This window comes from Herpailurus yagouaroundi, unplaced genomic scaffold, assembly GCF_014898765.1.
Source record: "Herpailurus yagouaroundi ecotype Mexico unplaced genomic scaffold, PumYag 162, whole genome shotgun sequence".
Taxonomy (NCBI): Eukaryota; Metazoa; Chordata; class Mammalia; order Carnivora; family Felidae; genus Herpailurus; species Herpailurus yagouaroundi.
The window spans coordinates 4,628,757-4,645,620 of NW_024412403.1; the positions used below are offsets into that span (position 1 = coordinate 4,628,757).

At 55.1% G+C, this 16,864-nt stretch overlaps 1 protein-coding gene across 2 annotated transcripts in view; it reads right to left on the bottom strand.

Annotated features, from left to right (window-relative positions):
- The window catches only part of FAM3B (FAM3 metabolism regulating signaling molecule B), a 43,336-nt gene extending 28,634 nt beyond the window's left edge, over positions 1–14,702 (bottom strand). The window contains exons 1-2 of one of the 2 annotated variants that reach the window (XM_040483881.1): positions 14,471–14,695; positions 7,629–7,772 (exon numbers count right to left, since the gene is read on the bottom strand). In XM_040483881.1, the coding sequence (XP_040339815.1) occupies positions 7,629–7,772; positions 14,471–14,489 (163 nt within the window). In that variant the 5' untranslated portion in view covers positions 14,490–14,695. Of the gene's footprint in view, positions 1–7,628; positions 7,773–14,470 lie in introns of both variants that reach the window. The other variant, XM_040483882.1, reaches the window with a different exon arrangement.
- Positions 14,703–16,864: the final 2,162 nt, after the last annotated feature.

The window sequence follows — 16,864 nt, forward strand, 5'->3', positions numbered from 1 at the left end:
GGCTGAAGTCGGACGCTTAACCGACTGCGCCACCCAGGCGCCCCAGCCCAATCTCTAAATTTAAAGCGAGGGGTCCAACCATGAATGTGAAAAAGTGCCAAAAATACAGCATCTTCTCTGTGTCTCTGGATTTGGGGCACTACGGTATTAATTTTAGGTCTGTTTTTCTTCCAATTTAATAAGAATACCCATTACTTCAAAGTTAGAGGTAATTTCCCTAAAAACACACCGGGCATAGTATTTGAAAACGTAACATACTGTTTAAAAGGAAATGTGTCCGGCGGGGGGGGCGGGGGGGTGCGGTCTGGGTAGCTCAGTCAGTTAAGCATCTGACTCTTGGTTTTGGCTCAGGTCACGATCTCACGGTTCGTGGGATCGAGCCCCGCACCAGGCTCTGCACTGATGGTGCAGAGTCTGCTTGGGATTCCTTCTCTCCCTCTCTCTCTCTGCCCCTCCCATGTGTGCGTGCGTGTCCTCGCACGCGCTCTCTCTCTCTCTTTCTCAGAATAAATAAATAAATAAACATTTAAAAAATAAAATAAAAGCAGGTGTGCCCTGTCTCCTGGCGTGCAGACATCCTGTGTATACAGCCCACCCGGAGAGAACATTCTTGAACGGGGATCCACATACATCCTACCGGGTACCTGCCTTGCCTTAACGTCGGTGTCCCTGTCCCCTTAACAAGCACACAGACTCGCTCCCTCGTGCGCGGACCCTGCTGTTCCCCACACAACTGGAACGAGAGTCACCGAAGCAGCCCTCTGCTCTCAGAAAAGGACATCACCCCAGGCTGTAGGAGGGCCCTGGCCATGTGGTCCTCTCAACCTAGAGCTGAGAAGGACCTACGTGTGTCCTGAACGCACTGAGCACGCTGACAGGAGTGCCGTGTTGACTGACGGAGGTGGCCAGTGTCCCGTGTGCCCAACGGCCACATTGTGCCCCCTGGGAATGTGGAGACAGAACGACAGCAGATGAGTACAGTGATGGCAAGGGTTAGAGGAAAAGGGATTTTGGAATGTTCTAGAGCCAGGAGCCGGGACTCCACCTGGGAGAGAGACCTGGTGAGGGTCAGGAGGAAACAAAGGGCTGGGTGAGGCAGTCAGGGCTGGGTCCCGACCTGAGCTGTTCCTGTTGTCCTGTTGCTGTCCCCTCTGTCCCGCCTGGCTGGGGCTCGGGGACACGGGGACACGGACAAGGTGACTGGCGCAGCAGGGCAAGCACAGTACAGACTTGACCCGCCCATCCCTCCCGCCCTCTCGCCCCAGGCCTGACGCTGGAGTTTCCCAGCCGGGCCGTCCTTGGGAGATGGGGAGGAGGGCTCCCATAAGGGTGTTCTCCCGTGGCCTCCTCCTCCCCTGGGGTCAGCAGCATGACCCGACTTGCTGTCTGCACGGCGGCCAGCTCCCCTGGGGGCCGGGTGGGCTGGGAGCAGGGCCCCACGCTTTGCCGGGAGTGCCACGGGCCGGTCTTCCAAACCTGCGGCCCCGCCACTCACAGGCCCTTGCAAAATGCAGGTGCTGCTCGTGTAGATGTGTGTGGGTGCGTTTTCTAGAAGGGAGGCGTTGGTTTTCATCGGATTCTCCAAGGAGAATGTGGTTCTTGTGACCAAAGTGACGTGGAGATGCTGTTTTCTCACAGGGCCTGGGGACGGTTGTGTGGTTTTCTGGGGGCTCCTGGGGGGCTCAGTCGGTTGAACGTCCGACTTCGGCTCAGGTCATGATCTCGCGGTTCATGAGTTCGGGCCCCGCATAGGGCTCTGTGCTGATGGCTCAGAGCCTGGAGCCTGCTTCGGATTCTGTGTGTGTGTTTCTCTCTCTGCCCCTCCCTCGCTCTGTCTCTGTCTCTCCCTCAAAAATAAATAAACACTAAGAAAAACATTTTTAAGGTTTTCTTAACCTTCTACCCATTCCCTAGAAGCACAAAATACCATTACGTGAACAAAGATCGTATTCGTTATTTGGAGTGGGGGTGTGGAAAGACAGATACATCGTCTCAGAAGACAGAGCTCTGTCCAAACCCTGCCTCTTCCCCACCATGCTCCCCAACCAGGTTCACTCCTTGACAGATTCACAGCGTCTGACAACACAGATAGGTATTCAAAAAATACCTGTTAAATACCCGACACTGTGTTACATCTAGGTCCTGGGCACTTTTCCTGAAACTCATTCCCCAAAGACTGAACAGGAAAGCCCTTGTGAGCACCCAGAAGCTGACGCCCAGCCAGCACAAACAGCCAGCCTGCTGGTCAGTATCCTGCTTATGGGTCTCCCAAAAAACCTGCTTGTTGTTCTAAGTGAGACCCGATGTCCTGATGGGCGGTGTGGTTCCCACACAGCTGGCCTCCTGCTGGGAATTTCAGTCCAGAAATCATTCTCTTGCTGAGGGAAGTCTACCTTAGTTCTTATCCGTACATTAACTAAAGCAAATATAGGTTCTTAGGCTCCACCCTGAACCCAGATTTTTAATTTCCTGGAGCAGGGTCCAGGAACCTGTCTTCCTGAAGTACTTCCTGATTTGGGAACCATGGCTACATTCACCCCTTTAAATGAGGAAGGTGATTCCAGAAATGCGATCCTGCCGTGTGCTCCAGGCAGAGAGGAAGGGTGCTCCCGCACGTGTGCTGAAGGCATTTCAGCCATGTTGACTCGCCTCATTGTTCTATATGAGATGAAAGTTCGGTCCACAAAAAGCAAAGCCCAGAAGGCACCCAAAGAGGGCTGGTGTCTCTCATAATCAGTGATAACGATTTCCCAGATGCCCCAAGGGCGGTGACAAGTGCCAGACGCTTGGCACACCCACCGGTTCACCTGGCTCAGTGATGCCAATGCAGAAAGATGCTGAACCCCACGGGGAGACTGTGGGCACACCGCCGTGTCACCTCCACCAGCTTCTGTCCCCATGTCCCCCCAAAGGGAGTGGCATTGCACCTTCACTGAGGGGGCATGGGATTAGAAAGCAGGAAACGCAGCTGATCCCGGAAGACACAGCACCCTGGAAGGCAGGGTTGATTTTGGAACGGGAAAGAGCCTCAGACGTAGACCGCATTTACAATGTCCCCTCAGTGACAGAGGAGGGATCTCGAAGACACTGACAACTAGTTAAGAGCAGAATCAGAAGTGGCTTTTCGGGGTACCTGGGTGGCTCAGTCAGTTGAGCGTCTGACTTTGGCTCAGGTCATGATCTCTCAGTTTGTGAGTTCGAGCCCTGCGTCAGGCTCTCTGCTGCCCACACAGAGCCTGCTTCGGATCCTCTGTCCCCCTCTCTCTCTCTGTTGTCCCCTCTCTTCCCCACCCCCGTTTATGCTCGCGCGCTCTCTCTCTCTCTCTCTCTCTCTCTCTCTCAAAAATAAATAAAGGTTAAAAAAAAAAAAAGTAGCTTTTTCAGGGGCACCTGGGTGGCTCAGTCAGTTGACCGTCTGGCTCTTGATTTCAGCTCACGTTATGATCTCATGGTTTGTGGGTTCGGGCCCCGCATCGGGCTCTGGGCTGACAGTGTGGAGCCTGCTTGGGATTCTCTCTCTCCCTCTCCCTCTGCCCCTCCTCTGCCCCTTCAAAAAAAATAAATAAATAAACATTTCTTAAAAAGTACTTTTTCGGGGCACCCGGGTGGCTCAGTCGGTTAAGCGTCCAACTTTGGCTCAGGTCATGATCTCATGGTCCATGAGTTCAAGCCCCACGTCAGGCTCTGTGCTCACAGCTCAGAGCCTGGAACCTGCTTCAGATTCTGTGTCTCCCTCTCTCTCTCTGACCCTCCCCTGTTCGTGCTCTGTCTCTCTGTCTCAAAAATAAATAAAATTAAAAAATTAAAAAAAAAAAAAAGTACTTTTTCTGGCTTTTTTGTGCAATGGTAGCCATTTAGCGGTCATCAGCTCCTCTCACCTCGGCTGAGAATCTAGGAAAGCAGCTCACCACGGCTGATTTGCCTGGCTTGGTCCCCTCTCGCAAGAGTGCCTAAGAAAATGATTCGACGACCTTGTATCTGGAGTATACGAGAGAAAACTCCAACAGGATCCTCCCTCCACTTGCTGTCTCCTGAAACTGACCTTCGCGGCCTGGGGTTGCAAGCTGTGTGTGGGGCACGCGGGGCCTCCCGCGAGATGCACCCCTCGAGTGACGTACAAATTCTTCCACGGACACTTACTAAAATACCTGTTAGACATCAGGTACCGGCCCCAACCGGACGGGACCGCAGTCGACGCAGGAGCTTTCATAGACGCAAACACGGGAGACGGAAGGTAAGCTAGGACGGGTCACGGTACATTGTGACATGTGCCGTGGGGTGGGGGAGGGGGGTGATCAGGCATCAGTAGCTTCACACGTACCCAAAACTCCCTGCAAATCAACAAGAAGAAAGAGAACCACCGCAGAGAAACGGGCAAGGCACACACGTGCAGTATACGGAGGAGGGGACAGGGCACAGGGACGAAGGCCTGGCGTTCCCAGTCGCCGCCTGCCACGGAACCACAGGCCCCGGGCCAAGGGGTCAGCACCTTCTGATGCCAAGATACACTCATCGGCAGGACACGACAGTTCTATCTGCGATTAGGTATCCAAACAGAGAGATGCTGTCACCAAGAGATGCTGGTTGGGAGAATGGACTGGAGTGGAAAATGGGGCAAAGGGGCAGGAAGAGTCAAACCAGGGCCGCCTTTGCCCAGGTAGGTGATAACCCGGCATGTTAACTCCTTCACCTGGGCAGAGGGTCAAAGACGTGGGGAGGAAGGGCGGTGGGGGGAGACTGAGGCCTGAGAGAAGGAGCCGGAAGGCGCTCTGTCCTCCGGGGCGAGCACGGCATCCTTCACAAAGGAGCCAGGCCGACGCAGTCAGTCCTCTCACCAAACATGAGGAACAGGGTGGCACAGGGCAGCCGGAGCACGGATTCCCAACGGCCGGGTCGCGGAAACCACCAGATTCAGGGGTACTTGGGGTGAGCTCAGATTTACCGTCTCGTAAAGACGGCGGGGAGGCAACATCCAACGTGGGGACGGTATGAGCCCAGCAGAGCACGGACTCGCGGGGTGAGAATTAACTTCAAAAACCCAAAGCCACCCTCCCCGGGCTGGGCGGCTGTGCCGGGAGGTGGGTCATTTTCAAAGAATAGTTTATGAAGTGGAAAAGCAAACCACGGATTAGGGGGAAAGCCCGAGGTGGAGGGGCGTCAGGGCCAAGTGAGGGGGGCTCAGCCTGCATGGCCTCGGGCACGGGGGTGAGTGCTCTGTGGGTGCCTCCGGCTCCTGGGCCCCCGTCCGTCCGTGCCCAGCACCGATCTCACAGGCCAACACACTCCTTCCTCTGCTTCAGATATGATCAGACATGGGGGGGGGGTCACTGAGGACATGAGAACAAACACTCCCAGGAGGGTGTTCCCATCATTCTGCTGAGCCAAGAGTAACAGAGGTCCCTGTGCTGATGGCAGGAGCTGCGCTCACCTTGAACCCTGTCCAAAGCCAAGGATGACTAGGTCCCTGTGTGCTCAACAGGCACGGAGGAGTGCAGGTGTCCAGAGGGACCCAGGGGTTCGCTGAGGGCTGTACAGGCAGTGCCTGGCCAAAGGGTACCTGTGTTTGCACGGAGGCCACTCCCTGGGGGCTTGACAATGGCACGAAATGAGCCCCACAGCAAAGCCCGCAGAGCCCCAAGGACGATGCGGTCCCTGTTAATGTCTTATCCACGCGAGCCCTGAACCACCAATCGATCACTAGGCTCAACCCCCAAACTCTGAGCCCACCGGACGCCCAGGAAGTCATGTGTCCCTCCAAAGTGGAGCCGACTGCCAGCAGGAGCCAGGACGCAGCCCTCACACCAGCCATGGTCACCCGCTCTCCCGCCACCTCTGGGTTTCCAGGAACCAGATAGTGCTTCAGTTGCAGGGGAAGGTGACAGGGCCTCCCCCGGCCTGCGCTGGGGGGGGGGGGGGGCGGCTGGGAAACCACACGAAGGAGCCCCACTCAAAAGGCAGGCCTCAGAGGCAGCTCTTAGAGGCAAGCCCACGTCCAGGACAGACCGCACATTTTGTATAACAATGGGGACGATGAGAAAGCCCTTTGAGGGTGTCTCCCATGTTCTCTATGTGTGTGGGCCCCACGTGGCACTGAGCCTCATCCACAGTCTGGATACTGTAGGCATATCCAATTGCATGCACATTCACTATGGAAACTTCATTTAAAATAAAAACAGTCAGGGGTGCCTGGGTGGCTCAGTCGGTTAAGCGCCCGACTTCGGCTCAGGTCATGATCTCGCGGTCCGTGAGTTCGAGCCCCGCGTCGGGCTCTGTGCTGACAGCTCAGAGCCTGGAGCCTGTTTCAGATTCTGTGTCTCCCTCTCTCTCTGCCCCTCCACTGTTCATGCTCTGTCTCTCTCTGTCTCAAAAATAAATAAATGTTAAAAAAAATTTTTAAATAAATAAAGTAAAAACAGTCATAATCACTTCCTAGAAAGTTATGGGTTTTTTTAGTTCTTTTTTTATGGGGGTGGTCATAAAAGGTAATTAATCCAAGGGCGCCTGGGTGGCTCGTCGGGTAAGCCTCCGACTCCTGATTTCTGCTCAGGTCCTGATATCGTGGTTTGTGGGATCGAGCCCCACATGGCACTGACATCAAGGAAGCTTCTTGGGATTCTCTCTCCCTCCTTCTATCTCTGCCTCTACTCTGCCCATGCTCCCCCATAAATAAATAAATAAATAAATAAATAAATAAATAAATAGCTTTTCAGAAATGCGAGTAATCTGAAAAGGAAGAGATTTACAAGTTTTTTAAAAAAGATTTTATTTGGGGAGGGGGGCCTCCTGGGTGGTTCAGCCAGTTAAGTGTCCGACTTCGGCTCAGGTTATGATTTCATGGTTCGTGGGTTTGAGCCCTGCATCGGGCTCTGTGCTGACAAGTCAGAGCCTGGAGCCTGATTTGGATTCTGTGTCCCCCCTCTCTCTGCTCCTTCCCCATTCACTCTCTCTCTCAAAAATAAGAACCATTGGAAAAAAAGATCTCTTTTTAAGTAGGCTCCACACCCAACATGGGGCTCAATCAAACTCATGACCCTGAGATCAAGAGTCACATCCTCTACCGACTGAGCCAGCCAGGCACCCCCCTTGCTTTCGCAACTTCTTAAAAATCATTACCCAGTTCTTTATATTTGCGAAATTAATTTTGTAGGACCCATTTCTGCATTGAAAACGTGCCAGCTTACCTACTTACAACGAGATTTCGAAAAAGGGTACGAATTACTACCTGAGTGCCCCACGCCTTTTCCTATGGAGACTGTAACGGAGATTTTGTGATTTCACTTCATTCCTAGTTTGCGTTGTATTCCAAATGCTTATTTTTATCTGACACCTCCTGGACGTGAAGTTTCTTTGTTTTCCTAACATCATAGTTTGTCGTGGGATCTCATATGGGGATGAGCAGGGGTACCTTACTTTGGAAAGGTGTGGGAGCCCAAGGGGCGAGTATTACCCTCCCCTTCTCCCCCTCCTCCTCCTCCTCCTCCTCCTCCTCCTCATCACCATCACCATCATCATCATGATCAACTTCATCAACATCAAATGGCCAGCTTGGGCACAGCTGAGGCCAGACGCCCCCTCACCACCATGGCTGGGTTTCAGAACCGTGAGTCGACACATCTCATGGAACTCACCCTTGAGGACGGGCCTCTCACCAATGTTCCGGATGCTATAAGCAGCACTGGACAGGGATACCTCCGGAATGAGCTCTGCGAGCAGGTACCCAGAATACCAGGCACATATGGACGCGAAGAGGAAGAACACAGCCTTCAGAGTGCCTGGGGACAGACAAGACACAGTGGTGGATGCCCGGGGAACAGGTGCCATCCTAGCCCCCTTCCTGCACCACGTCTGCAGGGCGCTCTGAGGAGAAATTACTCCTGGGTAAGCGGGAGCCGGGTCAGGCCCATGGCTGCCTCGATGAAACCATGATGGCTTCGCAGGTGCTGCTAAGACTAAGCACTTGTCGCCATAGCAGCGAAAGATGCAAACAAGTTAGGGATGTTTTCTACGCCCATTTTTTATATTTGCGGTCGGTCTGGGTCTCAGCTTCCTCAAATGCTAACATCAACGATTCATTCGTGGCCTGCAGACTGAAAATCCCAGAGGGCGGGGACTTTGTTTGGTTTATGCTGAGAACAGCACCGGGAGCCCTGTGAAGATGCACCCTGAGAACAGCACCTGGAGTCCCTGTAACACTGGGAATAGCCACCAAGCCTGTCATTATCATCACAGACAAGTTGGCGGCGAAACCTAGGTCTGGCAGAAGCAGAAAGTCCCTGGAGGGAGTCTTTCTGGTTGACTGGCTCTGGTACCTTCCTCCCACTTTTTTCTAATGTTTTATTATTTATTCTTGAGAGAGACAGAATGCGAGCAGGGGCAGGGCAGAGCGAGAGGGAGACACAGGCTCCAGGCTCTGAGCCGTCAGCACAGAGCCTGACGCGGGGCTCAAACCTGCCAACGGTGAGATCGTGACTTGAACCGAAGTCAGCCGCTCAACCAACTGAGCCACCCAGGCACCCCAATTAAAAAAAAAAAAAAAAAGGCATCACCCACTCCTAGGTCAGGGGAAGCCTAGGGGGTCAACTCCTCGTCCCTTCACAGACAACCTGCCACCAATCCTTTCTGATTTCAGCCCCCAAATATCTCAAAGATCAGGACTCAGTTCAGGATCACCCACAGTGCCAAGATGCAGGCCCAGCATACAAAGGCAGCACGAATTTCCGATCAGCATTTAACTATGTGTTAATGGGTCCAGTCCTAAGAATTAAGAAAAAGCAGGACGGGGGAGGGAGGAGAGGAGAAAGAAAAGAAGGTGGAAAAAGAAAAAGGGGAAGGGAAGGGACCCCCCCCCCCCCCGCCGGCCCCCCCCAGGTTCGGGCTGCCTCATATCTGCACCCACTCAGGCCAAGCACCTAGAAATAACTGTCCCCTCCCACAGCCTCCAGGCCTCACCTCCCACAGGTGGCTCAGGACGGCTGTGCTGGTCGAGGCCTCCCAAGTCCTCCATGCTGCCAGCGCCCTGTCCCTGGACGGCAGACTCCCCTGTGCATGGCCTCCCCGGACGACCCTGACAGGGCTCCCACTTTGTGGGCACGGCTGGCCTTCTCTGCCGGCTCTCCCTCCCAGGGCGCAGCCCGGGCCTCTCCTCAGGACCCCGGGGCCGGCTCACCCAGACGATCCTCTGAGTTCCTGGCAGGGGCGCCCCACCGCGGACCTGCGGTCAGCACCCTGGGATGTCTAGGCTGCACATTTGGCACGTTCCGGAAAACCCTTCCTCCTCCCTGCCCCCCAGGTCTGCTCCTGACCTGCCTGCGGCCCATCTCAGTGCATGGAGGGGTCGGGTGCCAGGCAGCTGGGACCCTTCCTTCGGGGCACGCTTCCCTGCCCAGCCCTGATGGAATCCATCGGCCAGTCTCCATGGGTTTACCTCCACCATTAATCTCACCTCCCCGGACTTCTCTGCCTCTCTCTAGCTTCCCCCTCCCCAGGCCACGACCATCCTAAATCCTCCCTCCCGCTGACAGGGAGAGAAAAGCCCACACCCGCCTGGGCTCCCAGATGACGTGTCCATTTATCACAGGGGGTACGATAAAGATTTTGGTCTTTGTCCCTGTCCCTGGCAAGAGATCCTAAAACCCTTGCTATCTCTTGTCTCTTACGAGTGTCTGCGGTGTTCATAAAGGAGCCCCGTTCAACCACACCTGAGCCCGTGCTAAGGAGGTGACAAGGGGGGAGGGGAGGTCCTTAGGTAGCTTTTAGGGAGGGGCTGGCCCAGCATGTGCCCGGAAGGCTGGCGCTTCCAGCCCTGTCCCCGACCTCCAGGAGAGGAAAGGGAAGGGAGTCCCGCCTGGGTCACGTGGTCATGTAACCGGGGCATAATAAGATCCAAGAACTCTGGACTCCCGAACCTTGAAGGTGGGTCCCTTCCTGTAGCAAACATTTGGGTGTGTGAGGACGGTAATGTGCCATCAGCCACGGGGCAAAGGCCCAGAACTCCGAGGCCGGGGCCCTCCCAGCCTACCCCCCAGAAGCCTCCTCATTCAGTTGGTCCTCCCGATCCACGGGTTGTCCACTGGGGATGTTAACTCGAGCCGGTGTGTGTTTGTGCGTGGGGGCGGCTCCTGAGCGCAGGGGGTCGTGCTGATGGGACAGGATGGGAGGCTTCGGTTTGACCGTGATGAGTCGGTCTTTTTCAAGTGTGACCTTCGACATCAACGCCCTCCTTCCATTCTGCAAACCCCGCGGTCCCGAAGGTTGCTAGAAGGTTCTGCGGGGATGGCTTCTGTTGTGAAGCACCTGGGGCAGTTGTGACCACCGCCATTTGCAGGACTGAAGGGACCCCTCAAAGCTGGAAAAACCAGCCACAGGTGTGGCCGACCCTGTTCCTGTAACTCCTGGGTTTGCTCTGTACCGGGTCACGCGATTCACGGGCCCTCTCCTGTCTCACACGTTTGTATGAGTTTGTCCCTCTGACTACAGGGTGCTCTCCTCCATGACCCCCAGCCTTCTCTCTCTCTCTCTTCAAGGCCCCCCCTCCGACCTCAGTGCGGCCTGCCACACACCCTCATACCAGCCCTTGACGTGCCCTGCCAGCATTGCACACCAAGGTCCTCCAGGAGAGTGCACGGGCCATGGGCCACGTATGTTCCAGAATATTCCGTTGGATGCACACCGAGTGAACAGTGCGGTAGGATTGCTGGAAATATGGAGTCAGCATTAACGGTGTCAGGTTCAAAGCAACAATAGTCCACTGTGTCCTGTGTATGTGTGTGTGTGTGAGAGAGAGAGAGAGAGATCACGGCCGGGCTATTTTATCCAAGTGTCACATTTAAAGAAGAAAACTGGCAACAAGAGATTCTTCTCAGGATCTTCCAGGCGCCACGTCCCGTGTGAGATCTCGGAGCAGAGGTGCCGTTTAGCTTGGAGAATTCTGGAATGGAACATGATGGTACCTTCCAAATGTGGAAAGGACAGCGACAGGGGAGGGAGACGTGATTTCATCCCCAGCCGAACAAGGACAAATGAATGGAAGTGACGGGGAAGAAAATAAGGAACAAATAAGGAGCCCGTGCGTCCTCGTAAGCAAGAGTATAAACCGTGGCCGGCCTGCCTTGCAAGGCAATGAGCTCCCGGCCCTGGACATTTTCCAGGGCTCCTCGGAAGGCTATGGAGTGGGTGTGCTTCAGGTGAGGGGCGAGCCAGTGACCTTGCGGCTTTCTGGGGTTGGCTGAGAGAAGCCGAGAGCTGGAGCCAGAACCACCTGACAGCAGGAGGGGAGACCGGACAGCACAGGCCGGGGCCAGTCCACCGTGAGACCTAGGCGGCAGGTGCCGGGGATGAGCTAGACCATCAGCCAGTGCACAGGCCGGTCACAGTCACAGAAGCATCCCGGCTGGCAGGGGAAAGCAGGCCCGGGAGCCTGGACAATGTCCAGACAAGCTGAGGCACTTGCATCAGGAGCTCCGTCCCTGGGGTGAGTGGAGAGCAGATGGGACACGGGGCAGTTTGCGGCGACAGCCTCAGACCCTGGGCAGCAGAGAAAGATCCAGAGCCCCAGCAGGGCACAGGTGGGGACTCATCTTGGGAAAGGTGGGAGCCAGACCTCAGCTAAGACGGCTCCCTGGACCTGCGTGGGAGAGGATCCAGCAGCTTCCGAGGAGGTGGGGGGGATGGGGAGGAAGTATGCAGAGTTCAGGAACCTTCTGTGACCCTGTAACCAGGATCCGGCCTCTTCTTGTGACGTAATGAAGTCCTCGGTGGCTGACAGATACGTATCCTATGTGCTTCCGTGTGGCAGGCATCACATGTGAGGGCTAGAGCGAAGGTCAGTTCTAAGCACAGATAGGGAGTCAGTGAAACTCCTCTCCAGACACTCTCGATCACTGTGTACTCCTGCCTCTGTGTGTGTGTCCTGCCCTCATCGGCGCCCGCAGATTCTCGGGGTCTCAGGCCGGCCCCGGCCCCTTCACTTACGCTGCAGAAGACAGCAGTCCCAGAGTTCACGCTAAGCCAGGCTGGAGGCAGGTGGCTCTCAGGGCTCCCCCTACCCCTCCAACCCGGGGGCGGGGGGGCCTGAAGAAGGCAATTCTGAGCCCGTAAGAACACACCTTCTCTGGTGGGACTTCTTCAACGTGAAGTAAGACGAGGAAGCTGTCTCGCCGACACGAACCCAAACCCCCGTCACCCTGGAGGCGGCCACACCTGCCCCTCTTGTGCCCGATGGGGGCCGAGCAGGCTGGTGTGGCTGAGCCCTATTCATCCTACTCGGGACTTGGCTGCTGTGTGGCTCCAGGCTCAGCCAGCCTCAGCGTCCACAGTTGTCGCTGTCCTGTTGACTGGGGCTTGGGGGCAGAGAGACTGGCAGGTATGACACCCGAACACCACAGTAGGTTTGGAAGGTAACCTGCCTTGTGAGGTTCGCACACCAACGCCCTACTTCTGCGGAGTTAGGACAACCACCACCCAGCAGCTGCCCCACGGGCGAAGGGCGGTGCTGGCTTCACTCACGTCACCCATTCGATCTGAAAATGTCCTTCCTGTGAACTTTCTGCCTGGGACAGACCCAGGGCTGGACTGAAGTAGCCAGGAAAATGTCACTTCCAAGAACGTTGCCAAATCCTTAGCTCACAAAGTCCAGAGCAACACGGTTCTGAGTTACCGCAGGTGACCTTCTCTCATAACCACACACATCCATATAAATACAAACCTGGTGCCGTGTCAGAGCCTTGTGTGAAAGGACCACATGATTCGTGCAATGACTCATAGGGCTATGTGTGAAAAAGGTGTAGGCAGGGGAAAGCAATCTGAGAGTATTCAGCATTTTCCACCAAGTAACCGGCAAAATATTGTAAGAATACAATACAGAAATAATGGGGGGAAAACCTTCCCAAATAGCTATCATGAAAGCCAGTGTCCCGGGGGAGATGTTTTCTCCCCCCACAAAAAGAGACATGTGTTTCCACCCATGTATCCTACCATCCACACGAGCTACCAAAAGCCATGTTGTTCATAAACCACCAGTTTTGTACAGAACATGACTATTCCACACAGTAAAGAAAAATCTTCAAATCCGTCTTTCCAAACTTTGGGTCCGGAGCTGTGAAGGTGGCCTTTAGAACTCTCTGGAGTTGTGACCACACAGCTGGAAAGCTAGCGCCAGAAGGAAAGAGGGTCCTTGACCCCCTCCCGGCAGACAAGCTGTCCCCCGGGGAGGGGAGGGGGCTGCTAAAGAGGCCAAGAGATCTTTCCACTTGTGAACTTCCCCTTTTTGGGCAAGGTCTGCAGACCGGCTCCGGGAGGAATCCGGATCCCTCAGATTATAGGAAGGAAACAGCAAAACCAATCAGAAAGGAGGCAGGTGGGGCAGGTTAACGCAGGAACCCAGGGCGCCCTGTAAAGCCAGGCAGCCAGGCAAGTGACTGTGGACAGAGGCCACGGTCAGGAAGGCCGGCTTTGGGAGACCAGATGACTGGTGGGATGACCGTTTTGTTTTTCTTTCCCTTTTTCCTATTTCTCCCAGGCTTTCTGCGGTCTCCAGTAGTTTGGTATTTGGAGAAAATAACAAGGGCCTTATGGAGAGATGCTACCAGAACTGTTACAGTCAGTGACGCGGGTCACTCCCTGTTAGTCCCTCCCCATGTCCCGCCCACCCACATCCCCCAGGGACTTAAAAAGGCTGCCTCCCGGTGGCGCCTAGGTGGCTCAGTCCATCAAGCGTCTGGCTTCAGCTCACGTCATGATCTTGCGGTTTGGGAGTGAGTTCGAGCCCTGCGTCAGGCAGGCTCTGTGCTGACAGCCCAGAGCCTTCAGCCTGCTTTGGATTCTAGTCTCTCTCTCTCTGTCTCTCTCTCTGCCCCTCCCCTGGAACCTGCTTCAGACTCAGTGTCTGCCCCTCCCCTGCTCTCCCTCTGTCTCTGCGTCTCAAAAATAAATATTAAAAAAATTTTTTTTTTTTTTTTACGGCTGCCTCACTGTCCTCTCCACTTTCCATAATTTGCTGGGCTGGTCAGTTTGACCTGTGGCTAATGACCCCTGATTCCAGCCAGAGGGCCACCAGGTGGAGCCCACAAGTGCCTCTAGCCGGCAGCTGCCTGCCCCCCTTGCTGGCGCCTGAGGTCCTGGACATCCCAGCCGGCACACGCCCTTCCCCGGGACCGAGCCCCGTCCTCCTGGAGCTCGTTGGGTCCGGCTGTGCCTGCGCTCACCTGAGACCTACTTTCCAGGCAAAGCGTCAGACTCCCGGAGCCGGGAAACGGTGTAGGTCTTACCTGCGCCGGGAACCCCGGCCAACTGGCCCCTGTTGGATTCGCTTTCCGCATTTCAGATCCCGGGGCTACGAGGAGACCCGGCCCCAGGGCCGGCCCCGCCCTCGGGCTCGGCCGCGGCAGGCACCGGGAGGGGTCCCGGGTAGGGGAGGGGGCGGGTCTCCCCGGCCAAGGTCCCCTCTTCCTCCTGCGGTGGACGCAGCACTCACCGGTCGTCCCTGGGCGCATCTTCCAGGTGCGGCTCCCTGGGGACCCGAGGGACCTCGCTGGGACCGTGTGGCGAGGGAGGCACCGAGACGCGCCCTCGAAGCGCACAGCGGCGGGGAAGGAGAGCAAAGGGCGGGCGGAGGGGCCGAGACGGAAGTGCGGGCCGGGTGCGGGCCGGGCGGGTGCTGGCCCGGCAGGTGCCTGCAGATCCGGCAGGTGCGGGCCGGCAGGTGCGCGGGGCGGCGCCCGCGAGCTCCGGGCCGGCAGCCCGGGCGGGATGCTCCCTCCGCCCCGCCGACAGGGGGCCAGGAGTAACGAGCAGGGTTTGTTCCTGAGGCAGGACACTGGGTCCCGGAACGGTTCGCGGCCTCAGCCCCCAGTATAATGTCTCACAAGAGGAAACAGCTACAAAGACAAGCATGTCCTGAGCCTTTGAATCGTCAAAGCCGAGTGCTAGCAGGGTCCAGGCTAGCGGTCAACAGCCCCCGGGCCAAAGTCATGAGGCTCCTTGCTTCATCCAGAACGTTCCCGCCGCCCACCACAGTCCTCCACCTCGTGTCCTTTTTTAACCTCAGGGCCCGATTTGGGGAAATGTGGCAGGGACAGTGCCCCAGGGCGCCATCGGTCAGGGTCACGGGTTTGCAAGCCCTTTTGTTCACATGGAGGCCCGGGGCTGCCAGGGCCGCAGTCCAGTCCGGCAGGTGTTCGAAGAAAGCTTCCCAGAAGACGCCCCAGCTCCCAATAGGAAGAGTCTCTCTCTGTGTAGACTCACATTCCAGACACCCATCAGGTTTTTACAACTCTTTGGAACACACCGTAGTCATCGTGGCCTCAGACTGCCAAGGGCAAGTTAAGGCTCCGAGGGCAGTTGGTCACCTTCGCAGAGCAAGAGTGTTCCAGGTGGACAGGTCTTTGCAAAAAACCCACGCCCACCCCCGTGGGCCCCACAGTTCTGCTCGTCCCTGTTTCTCTTCTCCGGAAAAGCCCAGAGGCCTCAACGGTGCAACACAAAATCCCCTCACCTAGTCCCAGGATACGCATCAACCTGTGGGCTGTCAAAAGGGACTTGACCGTGACCCTTCCCCATCGTGGTCTTTGCCTCCTGAGGAGCTGCTGCGTGGCCCCATCCAGGGAGCCTGGGGACACATGTCCTGTGGACAGTTCGGCTTGAGTCCTCCAGGTCACCCCCTCCCCCAATGGTTCCCCACATCAGGGCGATCAGAAGACGGGGTCTCCCAGCTCCAGGGCTTGAGCACTGTACCATAGCTTCAGCATGGCACATTTCCCTTGGGATGCCGCTTCGGGGCTGCTCTCCAGCTGCTCCTAAGTTACATTGAGCAAGAGCATCGATTCATTAAAGTGGATGTTGGGGGGCGCCGGGACGGCTCAGCCAGTTGAGCATCTGACTCCTGATATCAGCTCAGGTCGTGATCTCACTGTCGTGCTGCCAAGCCCCCCATCCGGCTGCACGCTGAGCATGGAGACTGCTCGAGATTCTCTCTCTCTGCTCCTCCTGCCCTGTTCATGCGTGCACACACACATGCTCTCTCTCTCTCTCTCTAAATAAAAAAATTTAAAAAATAAAAATAAAAATAAAATATAAAAATAAAAATAAAAGTAAATAAAAATAAAAATAAAATAAAATAATTAAAAAAAATTTTTTAATACAGTGGATATTGGTTTCATTGACCAAGAGTCTCAACTTTTTGTCTTTGGCTCACCTGATTTCGGAGATTGAGCGTTTATGTCCTGTTGTTTTCTTTCTTTTTTTTTTTTAATGTGGTAAAAAAATACATAATATAAAACCTACTATCTTTTACCACATTTAAAATTTTACATTTTAAGTGTGCAGTTCGGTAGTGTTCAGTATATTCACATTGTCGCGCAACAGATCTCAGGACATTTTTGTCTTGCAAAACTGAGACTCTGCCTCCGTTAATATCAGCTCCCCTCCCCCCAGCCCCGGCTCTTGGCAACCGCCATTCTACTCTTTCTCTATGAAGTCATCTCCTTTAGATACTTCACAGAAGTGGAGCCTCCACCATTTGTCTTTTTATGACTAGCTTATTTCACTTAGTATGACGTCCTCAAGGGGAATCCGTGTTGTGGCACGCGACAGGATTTCATGCTTTCTTAAGGCTGAATAATACTCCGTCGTGCACACGTTCCACATTTTGTTCATCCATTTATTTGTTGATGAACACTTGGGTTATGTCCGCCTCGTGACTACTGTGAGTAATGCTGCTATGAACATAGCAGATGGATGCACATCTCTTCGAGACCCTGCTTTCAATTATTTTTGGGTACACACCCTGAAATGAGATTGCTGGATCATATGGCAATTGTATTTATAAGTTTTTAAGGAACCACCGTGCAGTTCCCCTCAGTGGCCGCAC